At 43.4% G+C, this 24,120-nt stretch overlaps 1 protein-coding gene across 5 annotated transcripts in view; it reads left to right on the plus strand.

Moving 5' to 3' along the window:
* Positions 1–24,120, plus strand: part of FAM169B (family with sequence similarity 169 member B) — an 88,078-nt gene that overhangs the window by 32,084 nt on the left and 31,874 nt on the right. For all 5 annotated transcript variants that reach the window (XM_027571526.2, XM_027571524.2, XM_027571527.2 and 2 more), the window contains 2 exons: positions 15,112–15,197; positions 20,904–21,081. In XM_027571526.2, the coding sequence (XP_027427327.1) occupies positions 15,112–15,197; positions 20,904–21,081 (264 nt within the window). The remainder of the gene's footprint in view (positions 1–15,111; positions 15,198–20,903; positions 21,082–24,120) is intronic.

Raw genomic sequence — 24,120 nt, forward strand, 5'->3', positions numbered from 1 at the left:
AAGACGTATGTGTGTCAGCCCTTTCCGTCTTTGGTTCCCAGGTTGGTATGGGGGCAGGGACCTTCTATGTGTCTCTGCTCAGCTCCGGGCTGTGTATCCAGCTGCCTCTTGGCTGCCCCGACCTTGATCTCTCTAACAGGCATTTCAAAACTGAAACCTTCATATCTCCATCTTTTGGTCTTCCCTTCTTCTTGGTGGAGGCACCTGTGTTTTTCACTCAGGCTCGAGAGCTGGTAGCTACCCCAACCTACCCTGTCTCTTCTGCCTTAGACCAGTCCGATTCCCAGGGATGTTTTCTCTCCCCTGGGCATCTCGCTCTCCATCAGCGTGACTGCTCTGCAGTCAGCCCCTGCTCACTTCTTGTGTGAATCACCGCAGCTTCCCATTGTCCTCCCTGCCTCCAGCCTCACCTGAAACCATTCTCTACACTCAGGCAGTGAGATGCTTCTCCAATGACTTTTTTTTTTTTTTTTTTTTAACTTCAAAAGGGCTAATTCCTCCTACCTGGCCATAATCCAACTGTTCTCTTTCTAAAACACCACTCTGATTATGTCTCTCATTGGCCAGACTCTTCCAGAGACTTTCTCTGAAGCTCATACCTCAGCCTGGTCCCCACAGCCCCCAGCTGTGAAGCCCAGTCTGGCTCAGGCCTTTGACTGGCACTCTTCCCCCAGAAAGACTGCTGTGGTGTGAATGTTTTTGACCGCCATAAATTCATATGTCAAAATCCAAACCCCAGTGTGATGGCTTTAGGAAGTGGGGTTTTGGGGAGGTGCTTCACCTCATGAATGAGAATCATGTCCTTACTCAAGAGACCCCAGAGGGCTCTCTTGCCCCTCCTGCCATGTGAGGACCCTGCCAGAGGTTAGCAGCCTGGAACCTGGAAGAGGGAGGGTTCCAGCCAGAACCTGCTCATGCTGGCGCCCCGATCTCAGACTTCCAGAACTGTGAGAACTATGCTTCTGCTGTTTATAAGCCCATATATGCCTATGACATTTTGTCCTGGCAGCCCCAGTGGATGAACATATAGCCCCTGGGTGGGTGCGTGATTGCCGCTCATGTCTCGGACGTCATGGTGTGTGTGGTCATGGCCCGGTCACCTGTCTTGCCCCCGCTGGTGCCAAGGACAGTGCCTGGCACTTGTCAGTGCTGAGTAAATGGCCGACCCCGCCCCCTCCCGAAGTGCAAAATGAAATCCTCAGGCATCCACTGCGGTAAGGTCTTTCCGTGCTGGTCTCTCCTTTCTTGTCATAGTGTCTTGGCTTGTCTCTTCCTCGTCCTTCATTTCTCTCTCTCCGACTCTGTGAGCTTTCACGGGGGCCTGGACCTTGGCTCTGTCCTCTTGGCTCTCTGTCCATTCCTTCGCCTGGAGCACCGGGGCTCCGGACCCAGCAGGACCCCGTTCACATCCAGCCCCGGTGGTGCTGTTTGTAGGCACATGCCCTTGAGCAGGTTTCTTCACCCCTCTGAGCCTCGGCTGGAACACAAGAACCAGCTGTGGCAAGCAGGAACCGAGGTCCCGCCCTTGGCGTCGTGCCAGACGCTGGCTGAGTGCCTGCACCTGTGGTTGTGGGACACGTTATTGTTTTAGAACTGTAACTGGGTCATATCCCTTTATTGCCTCCAAAGCATGGGGGCTGGCGGTGGTGTCCAGAGAAGGGCCCTCGAGTCCTCCCTGACTGGCCTTCTCCCTGCGCCTTCCTGCCCGTTGCCCAGCATGCTGTGTGCCCTCACATCTCTGAGGCTCTGTCCCCTGCGCCACCTGGAGTCCCCTTTCCTGCCTGGGCCTGACTGCTTCTGGAGGCCTGCTGCGGACACCTTCCACCAAAGACTCTCCCGGCCCCTCGGTAGGAATGCCTGCTTCTTCCCTCTGCTGTCCTGATCCGATTTTGCTTTCTTCTGCTTCATGTCCCAGACACTGTCAGTCCTCTGAGCTGTCAGTGTCTTAAGCCAGAGTCTAAATTGAATTCCTTGAGTGGATTTATTATGTGCTTCGCACATCCTAGTGACTCAGCGCGTGGGTTCAATGAGCAGCAAGTGCTTCAGAGTTGTGACCTTTGGAGGGTCTGTGTACCCCTGGGGTGCATCCTGTCGTTGTCCCCTGTGCTGGAGCAGATGAGGAGGGAGGACAGGTGCAACCTGTTGCTATTCCAGCCCAGCGCTCCTTCCTCCTTGCCGATTTGGAACGTGGCCTCAGAATCCTCCTCAGGGAAGCTCCCCTCTCTCGTCACAGCCCATCCTTCTGAGGTGATAGGTGACAACCAGCTCTCCCTGTCCCGTGCTGTGGAAACATCGTGTCATCCTCTCAACAATGACTGCTTTGTTTATTGATTCATTATAAAGAGCATGTTTTTAAATAAAAAAGGAGTTAGCTCCCTTAAGAAATCTTAGTAGGCAAGATGAAAGTTTTAAAAATTTTGTTGGGAGGTACCGGCTGGGTTGAAGTGCGTGTCTTTTTTTTTTTTTTTTAAAGATTTTATTTATTTGACAGAGAGAGACACAGCAAGAGAGGGAACACAAGCAGGGGGAGTGGGAGAGGGAGAAGCAGGCTTCCCGCTGAGCAGGGAGCCCGATGCGGGGCTCGATCCCAGGACCCCGGGATCACGACCCGAGCCGAAGGCAGCCGCTTAACCGACTGAGCCACCCAGGCGCCCCTGAAGTGCGTGTCTTAATCAAGCATGATGTGTGCCCACAGCCTTGGAAGGAGAAAGCGAGGGACGTGGTGGTCAGCTTCACACCCCCTGACAGAAAAAGGAGCGGGCATGAGAAGATGTGCTGGGTAGAAACCTATATCCACTTGAGGGAGCAGACAGGACAGCAATAGTCAAGCTGGGGGGAGAAAGACAGACGTTTCCGTGCAAACCAGAGCAGAAAGTTTGGAATGGGAGTTCCCAGGAAGAGAGGGGAATGTTATGAAGCACGCTTGTTTCCATTGTTTCACTGACAAAAGCCAACAAGTAACAAAGGGCTTTTCATACTTCTTCGAAATCCCAGAGCACCACTTGAAGCAAGTGGAGGAAGTTTCTGGAAACTGCTGACAAGCTTCCAACACCTTAGGAAAAGCAGTTTGAGGAGGTGAGCTCTTTCACCTAACCTGGGTAATGATCAGGTGGGAGGATGTTGTGGTCTCCACTTGACAGGTGGGGAACTTGAGGCTGGGGAGGGGGCTAAGGTCACATAACTTGTAATTGGAGAAGCCAGAATTTGAACCCCATCTGGTTCTGAAGGCTGTGGTCTTTTCCCTACATGGGTGCATGGGGCCACATCTAAATGCTTTATGTCATCCGGCTCTCCACTGGCAGCAAAGTCCGTCAGAGATTGGTGAGTGGATGAAGCTCACATTTTGTTGAGAAGATGTTTGTGAGGGCGAGAGGTCTGCGTCTAGCTTCATTTCTGTGTGTGTGGATGCCCAGCTGTTCCAGCACCATCTGTTGGAAAGACTTTCTTTGTTCCATTGTATTGTATTTGCTCCTTTGTCAAAGGTCAGTGAACTGTATTTATGGGGAACTAATTCTGGGCTTCTCATTCTGTTCCATTGATCTTTTTGTCTTTTCTTTCACCAAACCACACTGTCTTGATTACTGCCGTTTTATAGTAAGTCTTGAAGTTGGGTAGGGTCATTCCTCCAAATTCTCCTTCAATCTCGTGTTGGCTATTCTGGGTCTTTTGCCTTTCCGTATAAACTTTAGGATCAGTGTGTTGATATCCACAAAATAACTTGTTGGGATTTTGATTGGGATTGATTTGAATCAATAGATCAAATTGGGAAGAACTGACATCTTGACAATATTGAGTCATTTTATCCATGAACATAGAATGTTTCATTATTCAGTTCTTTGATTTTGTTTTTCAGTGTTTTATAATTTTCCTTGTAGAGCTTGTACCATATATTGTTAGATTTATACCTAAGTATTTCATTTTTGGAGGTGCTGATGTAAATGGTATTGTGTTTTTTATTTTCAAATTCTACTTGTTCATGGCTGGTATATGGGAAAGCAGTTGGCTTTTGTATATCAGCTTTGTATTCTGAGGCCTCGTTGTCATCAATGTTTGCAGCCCTGTCTTTCCATTGCTTAGGCCTCATTCCAGCTATCCCTGCTGTTGAGATGCCCTGAGAGTGGCCTTGAACTTGTAGGACTCTGTGCCTCTGCTCACAGGTTAACCTGCCTGTAGCGCCCTTGCCTGTTGTCTCTGCCTGTTGAAACCTTACCCGTAGATCCAGAACCCGAGCTGTCGGAAATCCCTAGGGATGCCTTCCCAGCACCCCTCCACAGAATTGCCTCCCTCCTCGGGGTCCCGGTGACACGTTGGCTCCCATCTCGAGTTCAGCACCTTTCATGCCCCGGCCTATAGTGGGGCAGCTTGATTATCGCTCGCTCTCTTCCTCCGCAGCCTGCCAACCCCCAGGGGCAAGGATGGGGACTTACTCATCAGCCGCTGGGGGCCTAGGACAGACAGCACTGTTCATGCGTTCAGGGACTGAATTCAGGTAGTTGAATACAGTTGATCATGCGGGGGCTTCAGTGAAGCCAGGCCACTGGGATTTAGGCTTAGGGACCTCACTGTCTTAACTTGTTTGGGAAACCTTGGAGTGTCACAGAATAGAATCCATTACTGACATTTCTCTGTGGTCCACATCACCTGTCATTCAGGGCAGGGGGCAGAGAAATTAAATTCACGCAGTGAGGCTGGCTTTTAACTCACAACACCCTCTTGGATGTTGTCACCACTGGACAGCCTTCTACGAACGTCCGGTCTCTGCTCAGGCCCTACATGGGAGACAGCCTAGAGGAGACGGATCAATTTTTTTCTTTTAAAACCACAGATATGTGGCTTCCACTTTCTAACTCTTGGAACTTGCTGGCTTCAGGGTTTCAGGTGATGCCCTGAGGCTGATTCTGCAGTGCCTGTCAGAGTCCCCAGGATCTGTCTGTTCTTGCTGAGCTGGATACAGTCTCTCTCCCAGGCCTCTGCCACCATTCTCTTGTACTGTTTCCTCTTGACTAGGAATTATGCTTCTCTGATCAAAAGCAGCTCATTTCCAGAAGGCTGATTTTTTTTTTTTTGTTTGTTTGTTTGTTTGTTTTTTTAAGAGTTGGTTTGGAGGACAATTTATTTTAGGCCTGTTAAATTTGATTGGACTTCCCCTTCATTGTTATGTATCCTTAGCAGCTTCAGATTCATTTTGAAAAAAACAGTTCAATCTAATTTGTGACAACTTGTGTGACTAATTAATGCTCTGCGGTACACCATGAAACTTGTAAGGTGCCACACAAATGCCAAATCATAACACGTGTCCTGTTTGAAACTGTCTTAGCAAATTGAACATCTGTATTACAGTAATATACCGTATTAGTAAATGGAACATCTTTTACTGATTCACCTTGTTAAGCAGGAAAATAATCCTTATGGCTTTATAAACCTCCTGTAAGTTCTAGTAGGTGCCATTTTGAACATGAATTTAATTGAATAAATGAAGGCAGGTGTCAAACATTTAATTGGCCTTCTCTCTCAGCCAGCTCAATCAATTTTGGAACTATTGCTGATGATGAAATTCACCAATGATATGAAACTGACATAGTGGATTAGACGCTATTGGTCTTTGGGGAGGTGGGGCTGGCTGGGCAGAGTTAATGCTTAATAACTGACTAATGTCATTGTAACCTGGTCCTTACAGAATTTTCTACTAAAGTTCCTCAAAAAGCAGGCAGAAATAGGGAAGAAGATGGTAGCAGGCTTAACCTGATTGGCCCACAAAATTGGTTTTAAAGTCTTGAGCCTTATATAAATGTCCAAATGACTGTTGTTTTATTTTTTTTTAATTTTTTTATTGTTATATTAATCACCATATATTACATCATTAGTTTTTGATGCAGTGTTCCATGATTCATTGTTTGTTCCTAACACCCAGTGCTCCATGCAGAACGTGCCCTCCTCAATACCCATCACCAGGCTAACCCATCCCCCTACCCCCCTCCCCTCTAGAACCCTCAGTTTGTTTTTCAGAGTCCATCATCTCTCATGGTTCGTCTCCCCCTCTGACATACTCCCCTTTTCTTCCTCTCCTGTTATCTTCTTCTTTTTCTTTTTTCTTAAAATATGTTGCATTATTAGTTTCAGAAGTACAGATCTGTGATTCAACAGTCTTGCACAATTCACAGCGCTCACCGTAGCACATACCCTCCCCAATGTCTATCACCCAGCCACCCCATCCCTCCCACCCCCAACCACTCCAGTAACACTCAGTTTGTTTCCTGAGATTAAGAATTCCTCATATCAGTGAGGTCATGTGATACATGTCTTTCTCTGATTGACTTATTTCACTCAGCATAACACCCTCCAGTTCCATCCACGTCGTTGCAAATGGCAAGATCTCATTCCTTTTGATGGCTGCATAATATTCCATTGTGTATATATACCAGGGCTTCTTTATCCATTCATCTGTCGATGGGCATCTTGGCTCTTTCCACAGTTTGGCTATTGTGGACATTGCTGCTATGAACATTGGGGTACATGTACCCCTTCGGGTCCCTACATTTGTATCTTTGTGGTAAATACCCAGTAGTACAATTGCTGGATCGAACGGTAGCTCTAATTTCAACTGTTTGAGGAACCTCCATACTGTTTTCCAGAGTGGTTGCACCAGCTTGCATTCCCACCAACAGTGTAGGAGGGTTCCCCTTTCTCCACATCCCCGCCAACATCTGTCGTTCCCTGACTTGTTAATTTTAGCCATTCTGACAGGTGTGAGGTGGTATCTCATTGAGGTTTTGATTTGGATTTCCCTGATGCCGAGCGATGTTGAACACTTTTTCATGTGCCTGTTGGCCATTTGGATGTCTTCTTTGGAAAAATGTCTGTTCATGTCTTCTGCCCATTTCTTGATTGGATTATTTGTTCTTTGGGTGTTGAGTTTGATAAGTTCTTTATAGATTTTGGATACTAGCCCTTTATCTGATATGTCATTTGCAAATATTTTCTCCCATTCCGTCGGTTGTCTTTTGGTTTTGTGGACTGTTTCTTTTGCTGTGCAAAAGCTTTTTATCTTGATGAAATCCCAATAGTTCATTTTTGCCCTGGCTTCCCGTGCCTTTGGCGATGTTTCTAGGAAGAAGTTGCTGCGGCTAAGGTCGAAAAGGTTGCTACCTGTGTTCTCCTTTAGGATTTGGATGGACTCCTGTCTCACATTTAGGTCTTTCAACCATTTGGAGTCTATTTCTGTGTGTGGTGTAAGGAAATGGTCCAGTTTCATTCTTCTGCATGTGGCTGTCCAATTTTCCCAACACCATTTGTTGAAGAGACTGTCTTTTTGCCATTGGACATTCTTTCCTGCTTTGTCAAAAATAAGTTGACCATAGAGTTGAGGGTCCATTTCTGGGCTCTCGATTCTGTTCCATTGATCTATGTGTCTGTTTTTGTGCCAGTACCATACTGTCTTGATGATGACAGCTTTGTAATAGAGCTGGAAGTCCGGAATTGTGATGCCGCCAGCTTTGCTTTTCTTTTTCAGTATTCCTCTGGCTATTCTGGGTCTCTTCTGGTTCCATACAAATTTTAGGATTATTTGTTCCATTTCTTTGAAAAAAGTGGATGGTATTTTGTTGGGGATTGCATTGAATGTGTAGATTGCTCTAGGTAGCATTGACATCTTCACAATGTTGGTTCTCCCAATCCATGAGCATGGAAGGTTTTTCCATGTCTTTGTGTCTTCTTCAATTTCTTTCCTGAGTATTTTATAGTTTTCTGAGTACAGATCCTTTGCCTCTTTGGTTAGATTTATTCCTAGGTATCTAATGGTTTTGGGTGCAATTGTAAATGGGATCGACTCCTTGATTTGTCTCTCTTCTGTCTTGTTGTTGGTGTATAGGAATGCCACTGATTTCTGTGCATTGATTTTATAGCCTGCTACTTGACTGAATTCTTGTATGAGTTCTAGCAGTTTTGGGGTGGAGTCTTTTGGGTTTTCCACATACAGTATCATATCATCTGCAAAGAGTGAGAGTTTGACTTCCTCTTTGCCGATTTGGATGCCTTGGATTTCTTTTTGTTTTCTGATTGCTGTGGCTAGGACTTCTAATACTATGTTGAATAGCAGTGGTGAGAATGGACATCCCTGCCGCGTTCCTGACCTTAGGGGAAAAGCTCTCAGCCTTTCCCCATTGAGAATGATATTCGCTGTAGGTTTTTCATAGATGGCTTTTATGATATTGAGGTATGTACCCTCTATCCCTATACTCTGAAGAGTTTTGATCAAGAAAGGATGTTGTACTTTGTCAAATGCTTTTTCTGCATCTATTGAGAGGATCATATGATTCTTGTTCTTTCTTTTGTTAATGTATTGTATCACGTTGATTGATTTGCGGATGTTGAACCAGCCTTGCAGCCCAGGAATAAATCCCACTTGGTCATGGTGAATAATCCTTTTAATGTACTGTTGGATCCTATTGGCTAGTATTTTGGTGAGAATTTTTGCATCCATGTTCATCAAGGATATTGGTCTGTAATTCTCTTTTTTGATGGGGTCTTTGTCTGGTTTTGGGATCAAGGTAATGCTGGCCTCATAAAATGAGTTTGGAAGTTTCCCTTCCATTTCTATTTTTTGGAACAGTTTCAGGAGAATAGGTATTAATTCTTCTTGAAATGTCTGATAGAATTCCCCTGGGAAGCCATCTGGCCCTGGGCTTTTGTTTCTTGGGAGATTTTTGATGACTGTTTCAATTTCCTTAGTGGTTATAGGTCTGTTCAGGTTTTCTATTTCTTCCTGGTTCAATTTTGGTAGTTGATACATCTCTAGGAATGCACCCATTTCTTCCAGGTTATCTAATTTGCTGGCATAGAGTTGCTCATAATATGTTCTTATAATTGTTTGTATTTCTTTGGTGTTGGTTGTGATCTCTCCTCTTTCATTCATGATTTTGTTGATTTGGGTCATTTTTCTTTTTGATCAGTCTGGCCAGGGGTTTATCAATCTTGTTAATTCTTTCAAAGAACCAGCTCCTAGTTTCGTTGATCTGTTCTACTCTTCTTTTGGTTTCTAGTTCATTGATTTCTGCTCTGATCTTAATGATTTCTCTTCTCCTGCTAGGTTTAGGCTTTATTTGCTGTTCTTTCTCCAGCTCCTTTAGGTGTAGGGTTAGGTTGTGTATTTGAGACCTTTCTTGTTTCTTGAGAAAGGCTTGTATTGCTATATACTTTCCTCTCAGGACTGCCTTTGCTGTATCCCCAAAATTTTGGACAGTTGTGTTTTCATTTTCATTGGTTTCCATGAATTTTTTTAATTCTTCTTTAATTTTTTGGTTGACCCATTCATTCTTTAGTAGGATGCTCTTTAGCCTCCATGTATTTGAGTTCTTTCCGACTTTCCTCTTGTGGTTGAGTTCTAGTTTCAAAGCATTGTGGTCTGAAAATATGCAGGGAATGATCCCAATCTTTTGGTACCGGTTGAGACCTGATTTGTGACCTAGGATGTGATCAATTCTGGAGAATGTTCCATAGGCACTAGAGAAGAATGTGTATTCCGTTGCTTTGGGATGGAATGTTCTGAATATGTCCGTGAAGTCCATTTGGTCCAGTGTGTCATTTAAAGTCTTTATTTCCTTGTTGATCTTTTGCTTAGATGATCTGTCCATTTCAGTCAGGGGGGTGTTAAAGTCCCCCACTATTGTTGTATTGTTGTCAATGTGTTTCTTTGCTTTTGTTATTAATCGCCTTATATAATTGGCTGCTCCCATGTTCGGGGCATAGATATTTACAATTGTTAGATCTTCTTGTTGGATAGACCCTTTAAGTAGGATATAGTGTCCTTCCTCATCTCTTATTACAGTCTTTGTTTTAAAATCTAGTTTGTCTGATATAAGGATTGCCACCCCAGCTTTCTTTTGGTGTCCATTAGCATGGTAAATGGTTTTCCACCCCCTCACTTTCAATCTGGGGGTGTCTTTGGGTCTAAAATGAGTCTCTTGCAGACAGCATATTGATGGGTCTTGTTTTTTAATCCAATCTGATAGCCTGTGTCTTTTGATTGGGGCATTTAGCCCATTTACATTCAGGGTAACTATTGAAAGGTATGAATTTAGTGCCATTGTATTACCTGTAAGGTGACTGTTAACTGTCTGTTGTCTGTGTTCGTTTCTGCTCTTTGCTGCTTTTAGGTTCTCTCTTTGCTTAGAGGACCCCTCTCAATATTTCTTGGAGGGCTGGGTTCGTGTTTGCAAATTCCTTTAGTTTTTGTTTGTTCTGGAAGCTTTTTATCTCTCCTTCTATTTTCAATGATAGCCTAGCTGGATATAGTATTCTTGGCTGCATATTTTTCTCGTTTAGTGCTCTGAAGATATCTTGCCAGTCCTTTCTGGCCTGCCAGGTCTCTGTGGATAGGTCTGTTGCCAATCTAATGTTTCTACCATTGTAGGTTACATATCTCTTCTCCCGAGCTGCTTTCAGGATTTTCTCTTTGTCTCTGAGACTCGTAAGTTTTACTATTAGATGTCGGGGTGTTGACCTATTATTATTGATTTTGAGAGGGGTTCTCTGTGCCTCCTGGATTTTAATGCCTGTTTCCTTCCTCACATTAGGGAAGTTCTCTGCTATAATTTGCTCCAATATACCTTCTGCCCCTCTCTCTCTCTCTTCTTCTTCTGGGATCCCAATTATTCTAATGTTGTTTCGTCTTATCGTATCACTTATCTCTCGAATTCTGCCCTCGTGATCCTGTAGTTGTTTCTCTCTCTTTTTCTCAGCCTCTTTATTTTCCATCATTTGGTCTTCTATATCGCTGATTCTCTCTTCTGCCTCATTTATCCTAGCATTTAGTGCCCCCATTTTTGATTGCACCTCATCAATAGCCTTTTTGATTTCGATTTGGTTAGATTTTAGTTCTTTTATTTCTCCAGAAAGGGTTTCTCTAATAACTTCCACGCTTTTTTCAAGCCCAGCTAGTATCTTTAAAGTCATGATTCTGAACTCTAGGTCTGACATCGTACTAATGTCCGTATTGAGTAGGTCCCTGGCTCACGGTACTACCTCTTGTTCTTTTTGCTGAGGTGATTTCTTTCGTCTTGTCATTTTGTCCAGAGGAGAATAGATGAATGAGAGAACAAAATGCTAACAGGTTTACAACGTCCCCAGCAAATATACTGTATACAAATCAGAAAAGACCTGAAACCAGGGGAAAAGAAAGGGAAAGAAAGAAAAAAGAAAGAGAAAAAAAAAAAGAAAAAAAAAGATAAAAACAAAACAATACAAAAAAAGCAGAATATGATCAAATATGATCAGGCTAGTGCATAGATCAGTGCCACACACTAGATTTTGGGCGTATTTTGGTCTGTTAGAAAAAAGTGCCTCCTAAAATTTTAAAGAAAGAAAGACATATATGTACAAAATAAGGGTTGATACAATGAAGGGATGGAAGATGACTGTAAAGATGAAAATTATAAAAGATTTTATAAAAGGACTTGGTAAGATAAGTTGTTTGAAATAGGAAAGAAGATTTAAGAAAAAATAAAAAGAAAAAGGGAGAGAATGTGATCAGGCAGGAGACTAGAACAAAGCCATACACTAGTGATTTAGGGTATATTTTGATCTGTTAGAAGAAACTGTACCTCAAAATTTTAAAGAGAGAACAACTTATATATATATGCCAAAAATAAGGGTAACTACTATGAAGGGATAAAATATGACTCTAAAAATGAAAAATAAAAAATGTTTTTTTTTTTTTTAAAAGGGGATTGATAAGATGTTGGTTGAAAAAGGGAAAAAGAAAAATAAAAAAAATAGTCAACAAAAATTAACTTTGATGAAATAATGAATCATGGTAAAAAAAAAAAAAAAAAAGCCATGAATCTATGTGTAGTATTCCCCTAGCGCTGGAGTTCTCCCATTCCCCTTGATTGATCAACTTGGTCTTGGCTTGCTGGCTGTTTGTGCTGATCTTCTGGGGGAGGGGCCTGTTGCTGTGGTTTCCAAATGTCTTTGCCGGAGGCAGAATTGCTCCGCCCTTGTCGGTCCGGGCTAAGGAAGCTGCTCCGGTTTGCTCTCAGGAGCTTTTGTTCCCTGCAAGCTCTTGGTACAGCTTTGGAGGACCAGGGCAGAAATGGTGGCCTCCCAATCTCCACCCGGAGGAGCTGAGAACTCGGGGCCCCGCTCCTCAGTGCGCCCCCAGAGAAAAGCAGTCACTTCCGTGTCCCCGGTCTCCGGCCGCACTCTGTGCTCACCCGGCCTGTGATCGAGCGTTGCTATCTCTGGCACCTGACCCCGCGCGGAGTCTCCAAACCCAGCAGATCCCTGCAGTGCGTTCCCGCACCGCTCCTCCCCGGGAAGGAAGGGGAGTCTCCCCGGATCTGCTGCTTGTTGGGTCCCTGCTGGAGGAGCCGTGCCCCGACTGGGCCGCAGATCACAGTTTATGGCAACCCCGAGCTGAGAGCCCGCGACTCTGCTCCGTCTCTGCAGCCGGCTTCCCCGCTCTGATACCTGGGAGCTCTGGCGCACTCAGGCACCCCTGGTCTCTCTGTGACCCCAAGGGTCCTGAGACCACACTGTCCCGGGAGGACTCCACCCCCCGCTTAGCCACTGCAGCGACGTCCCTCCGCCGAGCCAACTTCTAAAAGGTCCGATTTTGTGCTCCGCGGCTCTAGCACTTGCCAGAAGCGGCCGACGGAGGCCCCTCCCCCGCCGTCTATCCTCCCGAATATCGCCTCGGGTTCACTTCTCCGCACGTCCTACCTTCCAGTAAGTGGTCGCTTCTCTGTTCAGAGAGTTGTTGCTACTCTCCTCTTCGATCTCCTGTTGAGTTCGTAGGTGTTCAGAATGGTTTTGATCCCTATTCAGCTGAATTCCTGAGACCAGACGAAATCTAGGTCTCCTACTCCTCCGCCATCTTGCTCCGCCCCCTTCCTGACTGTTGTTTTCTGTTCCATGTTATTTTCCTACACATCTTCAGCTAAAAAGATTTGACTGGGAAGGTGCATCTTTTTATTGTGTGGCTTCTGGACCCCTCAGGCTCAGACGCCTGGCTTGAGAAGCTGATATAAAAATGGCATTTTTTAATAAAAGGGGTAGAAAAAAAGATACCAGAGGAGAAATTGTGAATTGTGGTACATCCAGACAACGGAATATTATTCAGTGCTAAAAAAGATTTTTGAGATCTCTAGCCAGAAAAAGACAGGAAGGAACCTTAAAGGCATATTACTAAGTGAAAGAAGCGAATCTGAAAAGGACTACAAACCATATGAGTCCAATTAAATGACATTCTAGAAAAGGCAAAAGTATAGAGACTTAAAAAAAAAAAATTAGTGGTTCCCAGGGTTGGAGTGGGGGATGAGAGCAAGGGGTTAATAGATGGAGACCAGAGAATTTTTAGGGCAGTGAAAATACTCTGTATGATCCATAATGATAGATGCATGTCATTACACATTTGTCCAAACCCATAGAATGTAGAACAAGAGTGGACTCTAATGTAGATCATGAGCTTTGGGTGACTTTGATGTGTCTGTGTCATCAGTTGTAATACATGTTTCTACTCTGGTGCAGATGTTGATGGTGGGGATGCTATACGTATGTGCAGGCAGAGGGTACATGAGAAGTCTCTGTAACTATCTCCCAATTTTGCTGTGAACCTAAAGCTGCTGTAAAAAATGATCTTAATAAAAAAAAACACCCCAGAATACAACCAAAGTAACTTTGGTGTTTAAATGGAATCCCTATGATTAGATTTGCCTTTGGAGTGGCCACTTGGTAGGGATGGATCAGTGGGGGAGACTGAGGCAGGGAACCAGGTGATGTACTGTCACGGTCTTCTGTGCATGGTGGCCTGGACCCTGCTGGCATCTGGGGTTGGGGAGGAGGGGATGGAGCCCATCACGAGGTGGCAGGTGGAACTGATTGATTTGGTGGCAGGGGCATGGGTGGGGCGGGGGGAGGGGGGAGAGCTGACTTTGATCAGTTGTCACTGAGCACATTTGACACACAGGGTTCTGTGGTGGGTGTTTGACACCCAGTCCTCACTGGAACTGGTCAGCCACCTTGGGTGATCAGTTTGGGCAACTCTGATGAGGAGCCTGGGGCTTAGTGAGGTTGAGGTTGTTCCAACGTCACCCCTACAATAGTAGGACCCTTGCCCAACATGGAATGGGCAGAATCCACAGGCCTCAGGGACTGTCTAGATTGGGGTGGGGCAGGAGTAGAGGGGGGAGAGATGTCTCTCTTCCTTCTCCTGCAGGTCCAGCCCCAGAGCATCCTTATTCAAAGGCACTCCCGCCACCCTTGCATGATTCACCCCATTTCCTAACAGCTGACTCAGTTCTGGCCTCTGCGAGAGAGCACCACACTTGGAGTCCATGGCTCAGGGGTGGACCCACCTCAGGCCCCCCTCTCCAGCTGCCTTCAGGCTACTTTACCTCTCAGAGTGTCAGTGTCCTCCTCAGAAAAACGCAGGTGGCAGTATCACTATGGGAAGGGAAAAAAAATCATGGAAAAGAAGCCAGTACCAGGCCCAGTGCTGAGGGCGATAAGAAGATTCTGTGCTCGAGGGGCGCCTGGGTGGCTCCGTTGGTTAAGCATCTGCCTTCAGCTCATCTTATGATCTCAGTGTCCTGGGATCGAGCCCCACGTCAGGCTCCCTGCACAGCGGGGAGTCTGCCTCTCTCTCTCCCTCTGTCCCTGTGCCTGCTCATGGTCTCTCTCTCTCTCAAATAAATAAATAAAATCTTAAAAAAAGAAAAAGATTCTGTGCTCGATGGCTTTCAATAATGTTGGATTTGACTCCGTGGGGAGTTCTGAGTTGTGGCACATAACTGGACTTTGGAACAAAAAGATGTAATTCTTTTCCATCGAATTTGGTGTATAGCGCTTTTTGCCCAATAACATCGGGACACGTAACCTACTGTTTTGGAGGCGGGAATGGGCCATCTGCGAAGACCTCTGTGAAGACCTTCAGGTGAGAGTGGTCACTCTGTCCTGGTCAGTGCTCTTGGAGAACTTAGCTCTAGAAACATCACCTGCTTTACCCACACATACTTATCTGTGCACCTTGACAGTAGCTGCAGGCTGGTGAAACCGCCCCTCTAGTGGCTGGCTGGCTGTGCGCATATCATCATTTTCTCTTGGCTTTCTCTTTAGTGGTGGCTGTTTACATAAAGGAGTCCTGGTGGCCCACTGAAGACGTCCTACGAACCTCTGATCCTGCCAGAGAAGGTCTGATGAAGGTGAGGTTGTGTAGACTGAAATAGTGCAAAACAGGTTTTAAAGTCACTGTGCTTATTATCATGTTAATAATTGAAAGCAGTCTGCCTTGGTGGATTAATCTTCTAAGGCTGCTGAAACAAAGTTTCACAGACGGGGTGGGGGTGGGGCGCGGCGCTGAAACAGCAGAAATGTGTTGTCTCATAGGCCCTGAGACTATAAGCCTGAAACCAGGGTTCCTTCTGAGGGCCATGAGGGAGAATCTGTTTCAGGTGTCTGTCCTAGCTAGCTGCTGGGGGCCTCAGGCATTCCTTGGCCTGGAGATGGCCTTCTCCCCATGTCTTCACATCATCTTCCCTCAGTGAGGGTCTCTCTCTGTGTTCAGATCCCCCCTTCCTATATGGACACCAATCATCTTGGATTAGGGCCCACCCTAATAACCTCATCTTCACTTGATCATCTGTAGAGACTCTATTTCTAAATAAGTCACATTCCCAAGTACTGGGCGTTAGGGCTTGCAACATCTTTCTGGGGGATGAGATTAAATCTAGAATGCCCTGCCAGTAAGGAAAATAGTAATAAAAGGCTCTATGCAACAGACATCAGGCTATTGGCAGATCTCTCTTAACCTTCCTGAGTGGCCTCTCATGTTTTCGTTTTAAAACTTAAATCCCCATCGTCTCTCTAGTGTGTAGGAAAATTTTGCCTATTGCGTCCAAGTAATGTTTTTTGGTACTTACTCTGAGTCGAACATTGTGTTAGGTGCTCGCCTATGTCCTCAGACTCTTTATAGGGATTATCTAATTTTAGAATCCTCAAGGTATTTGTTTTGCAGATGAAGAAATTGAGGCTGAGCCACACAGCTAGAGAGTGATTGAACTGGAGACAAACTCCAGTCTCGTTGATATCAGCCCTGGAGGTCTTTAATGGGCTTTATGGAGCCACTGTAAAGCCAAAACCTAGGATGGCAGGGGTGAGGGCAGGTGCCACAGCAGCTCCTCCGAGTCCCTGTGGTGTCTGCTCAAGTGCAGTTTGGCTGGGTCACCAGCTGACGAGAAAGGTAGTAACTAGTGAAGAATTTAGACTATTTGCCTCACGTCTGTCCATTTTCATTTGATTGGCATATTTATCTTAATTCCATAGGTGCTTCTTGGCAGTCTTGAAATGGTGGATCTGTCCACAGTTGTTTGGAATTCCACTTGATCTCCCTCATTGGGACCTACAAATACTGAATGAAGTATCAGTATTCTTTTGGGTTTGGTTTAGAGAACGAATTGATAATCTGGGTTTTTTCCTTCTCTTGAACAATTTAAAAAAACAAAAACAAAAACAAATTCAGTTTTTTTCCCTTTAAACAACAACTTCATTGAGATATAATTCACATACCATAAATTTCATCCTTTCAAAGTGTACAATTCAGTGATTTTCAGTATTTGCAGAGATGTGCATCAGTCACCACTATTGAATTCTATAATGTTTTCATCACCCCAAAAAGAAACCCCTTACCCATCAGCGGTCACCCCTCATTTCCCTCTTTCCGCAGCCCCTGGCGAGGAATCTACTTTTTGTCTCTATGGATTTGTCTATCCTGGACATTTTGCATCCCTAGAATTGTATAATATGTAGCCTTTTGTGTCCGGCTTCTCTCCCTGAGCATAATGTTTTCAAGGTTCATCCACATTGTAGTATGTGTTAGAGCCTCCTTCCTTTTTATGGCTGGGTCATATCCCACTGCATGGCTACAGCATGTATGTTTATCCATGTATCTGTAGATGGACACATGAGTTGTTTCCACCTTTTGGCCATTAGGAACGATGCCACTATGAACATTTGTGCATAAGTTTTTGTGAGCTTATATGTTTTCAGTTCTCTTGGGTATATACCCAGGAGCGGAATTGCTTGTCATATGGTAATTCTCTATATAACTTGTTGAGGAACCACCGAACTATTTTCCACAGCAGGTGTACCGTTTAACAGTCCCACTGGTAACATCTGATGGCTTCCATCTCTCCATGTCTTCCCTGACACTTGTTATTGTCTGTTTTTTTAATGCTCTCCGTCCTACTGGGTGGGAAGTGGTATCTTATTGTGGTCTTGAGCTGCTTTTCTCTGATGGCTAGGGGAGTTAAACATTTTTTCATGTACTTATTGGCCATTTGTATATCCCCTTTGGGAAAATATCTATTAAAATCCTTGGCCCACTTTTTAATTGGGTTATTTGACGTCTCACTGATGAGTTGTAAACATTTTCCATAGATTCTGGATGCAAATCCTTATTGCATATATTGCAATATTTGATTTGCAAATATTGTTTTCCCATCTGTGGGTTGTCTTTTTCATGCCTGTTTCCCCTCCCCAGCTTTATTGAGATATATCTGACATAAACATTGTGTAAATTTGAGGCATAGAAGGTGTTGATCTGAAATACTTAATATTGCAAAATGATGGCCACCATGGTGTTGGCTAACACCTGCATCATATTACATAATTACCATTTTTTTTGTGATGAGAACATTTAAGATCTACTCTCTTAGTGACTTTAATATAATACAGTATTATTAGCTATAATTACCCTGCTGTATATTAGATTCCCAGAACTTATTCATCTTATAATTGGAAGTTTGTACCTTTTGACCGACATCTCTCTTCTCCCACCCCCAACCTCTGGTAATCACCATTCTATTCTCTGTTCCGATGAGTTGGGTTTTGTAAGATTTCACATGCACATGAGATCATGCAGTATTTGTCTTTGCCTGACTTATTTCACTTAGTATAATGCCCTCTAGTTACATCCATATTGTTGCAAACAGCAGGATATTTTCAGGTCTGTTTTTTTTTTTTTTTTAATTTTATTTATTTATTTGACAGAGAGAGACATAGCGAGAGAAGGAACACAAGCAGGGGGAGTGGGAGAGGGAGAAGCAGGCTCCCCGCTGAGCAGGGAGCCTGATGCGGGGCTCAATCTCAGGACCCTGGGATCATGACCTGAGCCGAAGGCAGATGCTTAACGACTGAGCCACCCAGGCGCCCTCAGGTCTGGTTTTAATTGACGCAGTAGATACTGTTTTTTAAAAGTGTCCCCTCCTCCCACCCCCAGCAAATTTAACAGTGGCTTGAGATTCAGCCAATCAGTGTGGGGTACCCAGTGGGATGGCCTGGCGTACTCATTTGTCTTGCTGTTCTGGTCCCTTCCCACAGGTGGGCCAGAGGTATTTAGTGGTTGGGGGTTCTGAATGCCAGGAGGAGTCTGACTTGCTCTTTAAATAAATTTTTTTTCCCCCAGAACAAGAGTGGTCACTTCTTCTGTGTGTCAATTCCTCCGTGTTTAGATGAGGGAAACCCCAGATTTTCTGAAAATGTGGCCTATGTTATGGACAGAAAGAAACTTGGATGCTACTTGCACTTAATGAACCGTGTTGTAAAGATCGATCTGCCCCGTCTAGGGAGATAGTTTCCCTCTCCATCTGTAGAATATGGGGTCTTGGCTTTTTTTTTTCTTTTAATTACGTTTTGTTTCTTAGCCAGCTATTCTTCATAAATTAGCAAAAAAAAAAAAGCCTCAATGTTCTTTCTGTTAACATAATTAGTGGTCCTAATTGAGGGATTAGAACTGGATCTTGGTTTTGTGTTTCCAGAAACGTTTCTAAGTCAGAATCACACATTTCTCCCTGCCCCGACCCTCCCCCCCCCGTAATGAAATTGGATAAATTAAGTGCATTTTCTTTTCTCCTTTTTCTCCTGCCAGTTTTTGATTGGATATTTCCTTTCTGCCAGATGCAATCTGCTTTTCTCTTCTGGCTTTCCTCTGAACTTTTTGGTTTTATAAGTTGAAAAATATAACCTCCCACATCACCCCACTCAGGTTTTGTGACCAGCTAGTGATTCTTCACAGCTGAACTGGATTTGGCTACTACTGTCTGAAATACAAAATTGGGGTGGCTTCTCAGAGCTGAGGTGGTGTGGTTTTCACAAGGCGTTTCCTCATTTAAGATTTGGCTCCAGATGAAGGTGAACTGTTACATTCTGGACCAATTAATAAATTTATTGGCACCAAACACTTTGTGCCATTTGCAAGAGGGCAGCAAGCTGCCTTATTTTTTATTAGAGCATTTGAAAACAAGTGTTTTTTTTTTTACCCATCCTTCCCCAAAAACAAGTGTTTTAAGGACGACTCAGGCAAACTTCTCCCCTGATTAGTGGAAGAAACTGAGGCTCAGAGAGTTGGCATTGCTAAAGATCTTTCAGCAAATCCAGGCTAAGAAGCCACAGTCACAAATGATGATGATGATGATGATGATAAAACTTTAAGGATTAAGTATTCAATATAAAACTAAGTGTAGATATTTATATTAAACTTCCCTTTTCCAAAGCCTTGGTTGTAATGGCTGAAGATGCAGAAGGCAACCACGGGCTGGGCTGTCGCAGGTGCACCAGCCTGGGACTCAGAAGCCCTAGCCTGTTGTTTTGAGCCTGCCTACCTCTGACAGAGCCCTCATCCAGCTGTCATAAGTCCTCTTTGGAATAAGGCAGGGAAATCAATAAATGTAATCACTTACCCTCCTTGAGTTTCAATTTCCTTACTTATAAATCAGGACCTCCCCAGCGGGTAAAAGACTCAAATGCTAGCTTGTGGGTGGAAGTCACAGCCCATTTAATGGCATTGATGATCTCGTGGTGATGCATAGGACGGGTGACAAATGCCCACACAAGCAGGCTGTCACATAGAAATCTTGTCAGAGTTAAAATTTAATAAAACAATACTGTCACTTGATCAATAGTTGACTAGGTTCATCTGAAGAATCACATTTAGTGCTGGCTTGTGGTTGTCTGGAGGAATGCATTTAGAAGGACTCTGTGACCATGTCCAGGCTCAGCCACAGAGAGTAGGATTGATTAGTTATGTCTGCTGTGGGTGCCGGAGCTGGAGGCCTCCGTTTATGCCACATATTTGCCACCTGTGGGCTATACAAATGCAGAAAATTTTAACAGGCGGGACCATGAAGTCATTTTGACTTGTTAATGCTAAAGCTCTGTGTGGGCCTGACCCTGACCACATAGTTTCCTCACCTGTCATGACATTGTGGGAGGCAAGAAGTGGTTTCATTTTATAGCCTTAGAACAAGATGGCCCTTGACTCCTGGTAATTCTCTGGGATTGGGACTGTAGTGTGTGCTCCAAATCTACCACATCACAAACCATTGAAAATCATCTGCTTCTGATGTAGCCATTGATCCCCCCAATTCTTTTTTTGATGCCCCCAATTCTTAACCATTCTTCTGAGGGCCAGAATTCTGGGACTGTCATTAAAAATGGCAGATTGGATTTATTTCTAGACACATCCAGGGGATCTGCTGAAATGGCTTGCATGCCCCGCCCCCCCACCGCCCCGGAGGTAACTTACTGTTTTGTTGACCTACAGTGGATTGTTCTCTGTCTACTTACATTCCATATAGGTGGCCCGGGAGGGAACCTGGGAGACCCCTCTGGCACTGCCCCTCACTCCTGGAGACCGATGGGTGTGAAAGGTCAGGGTTGTGAAAACCCTGGTGAGAAACTATGGTTCACATTTTGGCTCTTGAGCATGAAAGGAATCGTGTGATGGTGGCGCACACACCTGGCCCCGATGTGTGGGTTGATTCCAAGAGCAAAATTTATCGGATGTGATTGTCCTCTCTCATTTGCGTGTTCTTTCTTATTCTTTTTTTTTTTTTTTTTTTTTCCCTTCAAAGGTTCGGTCATTTGGGGAAAGGATTGTGCTTTTCATTCTAAACGTCGTTATTTTTGGAAGATTGGAGAGAAATTTGGAAGACGGTGACATGTTTTTTTTACCTCACTCTGTGAAGGAGCAAGCAAAGATTCTGTGGCGGGATGGATCAGCTGTTGGATTTTACACAACCAAAAGGAAAGGTAAGGGACAGGCTGCCCCGGGTCGGGGCGAGGGGATGGGGTGGGGAGGCTCCCTAGATGTCTGCCTGCTTCCGAGGACTCCCTCAGCACAAGTGTTCCTTGGAGAGAATCTTCTGGCACAGAAGTGTCACTAATTCAGCTGTCCTGTAAATAAACCCAAGTAAACCCAAGGTATGGATTTCATTTTCTCATTGCTCATTTTACTGGCAAATAGGGTGAAAAGCGTGTCCTTTTGATTCCCAGGCAGTGCCATGTCCCTCATAAAATGCTTATTGCTGCTAATGGTGTAAAATGACTCTGCAAAGCACGATGCTCTCCATTTCTTTTCTTTAATGTTACCAATTAGCTGTCAGGAAAAATACCATTGCTAATAGCTGACATGTGGCACAAAAGCACACTGGATGCCCAGATTTATAGACATTACCTCAGAGGAGAGGGAGGTCGGCCATGATAACAAGGTCGGAGTAAAATACTGGGGCTTATTTTTAGGGGCTGCGACGAGAAGTGAGTGTGATACTAGGACCATTTTGCCTCAGGGATTAGGTCTCTTTCTTTAAAGTTGTTTTCTTTAATACTTTCTTGAATTTTTTAAAGGCTGTCAACATCTCTACTCCAAGCAGTCCCAGACCTGTCCTTCAGTTCTTATTAAGTCCTAAATTTGAGGAAGAATAGTTTCCCGGTGAACCACCACGGACATGCTGTTCCCCTGGGTTACGTGTTTTTCTCAGGGGGATCAGAAGGCTGATTGTGGTGTTGAGCTTTGTCACACTGTGTGTTTGTTCCACTGGTCCAGGATGGAGCAAATCCACTTTTCTCCCTTTTCTCCCTCTCAGTGTGAGATGACCAGTTTCCCATGCAAGTAACTCTGGTAGTTAACTGTTTGTCAAGGTCAGTCCAGACACTCAAGTAGAGAGGTTGGTTCTATCTGCCTCGTTCTTCCCGAGGCTGACCCAGAACTCAGAGTGGAAGGAGGACCTTAAGATGTCGAGCTGAGGCAGACCAGACGAGGTGCTTGGATTTCTGCCTCTTCTTCATTTTCGATGAATTCCACAAATTTGGTGGAAAGTTCTCTGAAGCTGCTTACTGGGTCACATCGTTTCATCCATGAACTGATTTTTTTAAGTGGCAATTGACTTTTAGTTACTCAATTTATTTCATTTAAGAAGTACAACCGAGTATAAAATTAAAGAAAATATATGTTTCAGGTATACCTTTTCAATTCAGACTTTTTTTTTTTTTAACTGCCTTTTGCTGGATTAGCTTATTTTTGGAGAGACAGAATAAAAATATTTCCATTAGAATAATTACATACATGTTGCCACCAGCAATGTGTGAGAGTTCCTTGCCAATACTTGGTATTGTGAGTCTTTTTAATTTTACCTATTCTACAAGGTGGGAAGTAGTATTTAATTTTGATTTTAATTTGCATTTCCCTAATTGTGAGCGATATTGATTATGTTTTCATATGCTTTGTTGATGGTCACATATCTTCTTTAAGTGTCTGTTACATATTTTAGCCCATATTTTATTGGGTTGTTTGCTTAATGCAGTTTCTTTGTATGTTATAGATGGTAGTTCTTTATCAGATATGTATTTGGAAAACATTTTCATTTTGGCACAACAGTATTTTTCAGAGAGCAGACATTTGAAATTTTGATGAAATCTATTTTTTATCAGTTTACCAATTTTCATTATTCAGTTCAAAATATTTTCTAATTTACTTCGTGGTTTTTATGAGTTCTTTAAGTTTTAAATTTCCAGATATTTCAGATGTTTTACTTATTTATTTTTGATTTTTAACTTAATTCTGTTGCAGTAAGAGAATGTAGTCTATTACATTTTAAGATTTTAGAAACTATTGAGAATCATTTAATGGCCCATTATATGGTCTGTATTGGTAGACATTCCCTGTGGACTTGAAGAAATATGTATATTCTGCAGGTTTTGGGTTTAGTGTTCTGGAAATATCAGTTGGGATAAGGTAATTAATAATGTCATTTAGATTTTCTACATTCTTACTGGTATTTTTGTCTAGTTCTATCAATTTCTGAGAGTTTGTTAAAGTCTATGATTGTGGATTCCTCTCTCATTTTAGTTGTGTTAGTTTTTACTTTATGTGTTTTGAAGTTTTGTTATCAGTCACATCTATATTTATGATTTTATACCTACCTGATATATTGACCATTTTATCATAATGAAGTCCCCAATTGTCTTCAGTAATATTTCTTGTTATGAAGTCTGTTTTGTCTGATATTAATATATAGACCCATCATCTTTCTTATGCTTATTGTTTGCATGGAATACATTCTTTGTATCTTTTTACTATTAGTCTTTTTATGTCTTTATTATCTGAAGCATATATTTTGTTGACAGAATACAACTGGGTCTTGGATTCTATTTATTTATTTATATATTTATTTACTTTTAGATTTTATTTATTTGTCAGAGAGAGAGAGAGAGCGTGTGCATGCTCACACAAGCAGGGGGAGTGGCCGGCAGTGGGAGAAGCGGGCTCCCTGCTGAGCAAGGAGCCCAATGCAGGACTCAATCCCAGGAACCTGGGACCTGGGACCTGAGATGAAGGCAGACACTTAACCTCCTGAGCCACACAGACATCCCTGGGTCTTGGATTTTAAACCTAGTCTTAAAAATGTCTGTCTTTAAAAAAAAAAAAAGTCTGTCTTTTGAATGGAGTGTTAGTTCACTTACATTTAATTATTGATATATACTGAGGTCTTCCCTTTTGCAGTTTGTTTTGTGTCTTCTGTATTTTTTGTTCCTCTGTCCCTCCGTTATGTCTTCTTTTATTTTAATCAGATATTTTTTACTATTTCATTTTAATTTCTCTATTGGCTTTCTAGTTCTATATTTTTGCATTTTTAAATTTTTAGTTTTTGCTCCAGGGATCACATATGCATCTTAAACTTTTCCCAATTTACTTACAGTTAATATTGAATTACTTCAGATGAAATATAGAAATCTTGCAACAGTGTATTTTTGTTTACCTCTTATTTACATAGTGCTATTGTTATATATTAG

The sequence above is a fragment of the Zalophus californianus genome, chromosome 6, assembly GCF_009762305.2.
Source record: "Zalophus californianus isolate mZalCal1 chromosome 6, mZalCal1.pri.v2, whole genome shotgun sequence".
Classification (NCBI taxonomy): domain Eukaryota; kingdom Metazoa; phylum Chordata; class Mammalia; order Carnivora; family Otariidae; genus Zalophus; species Zalophus californianus.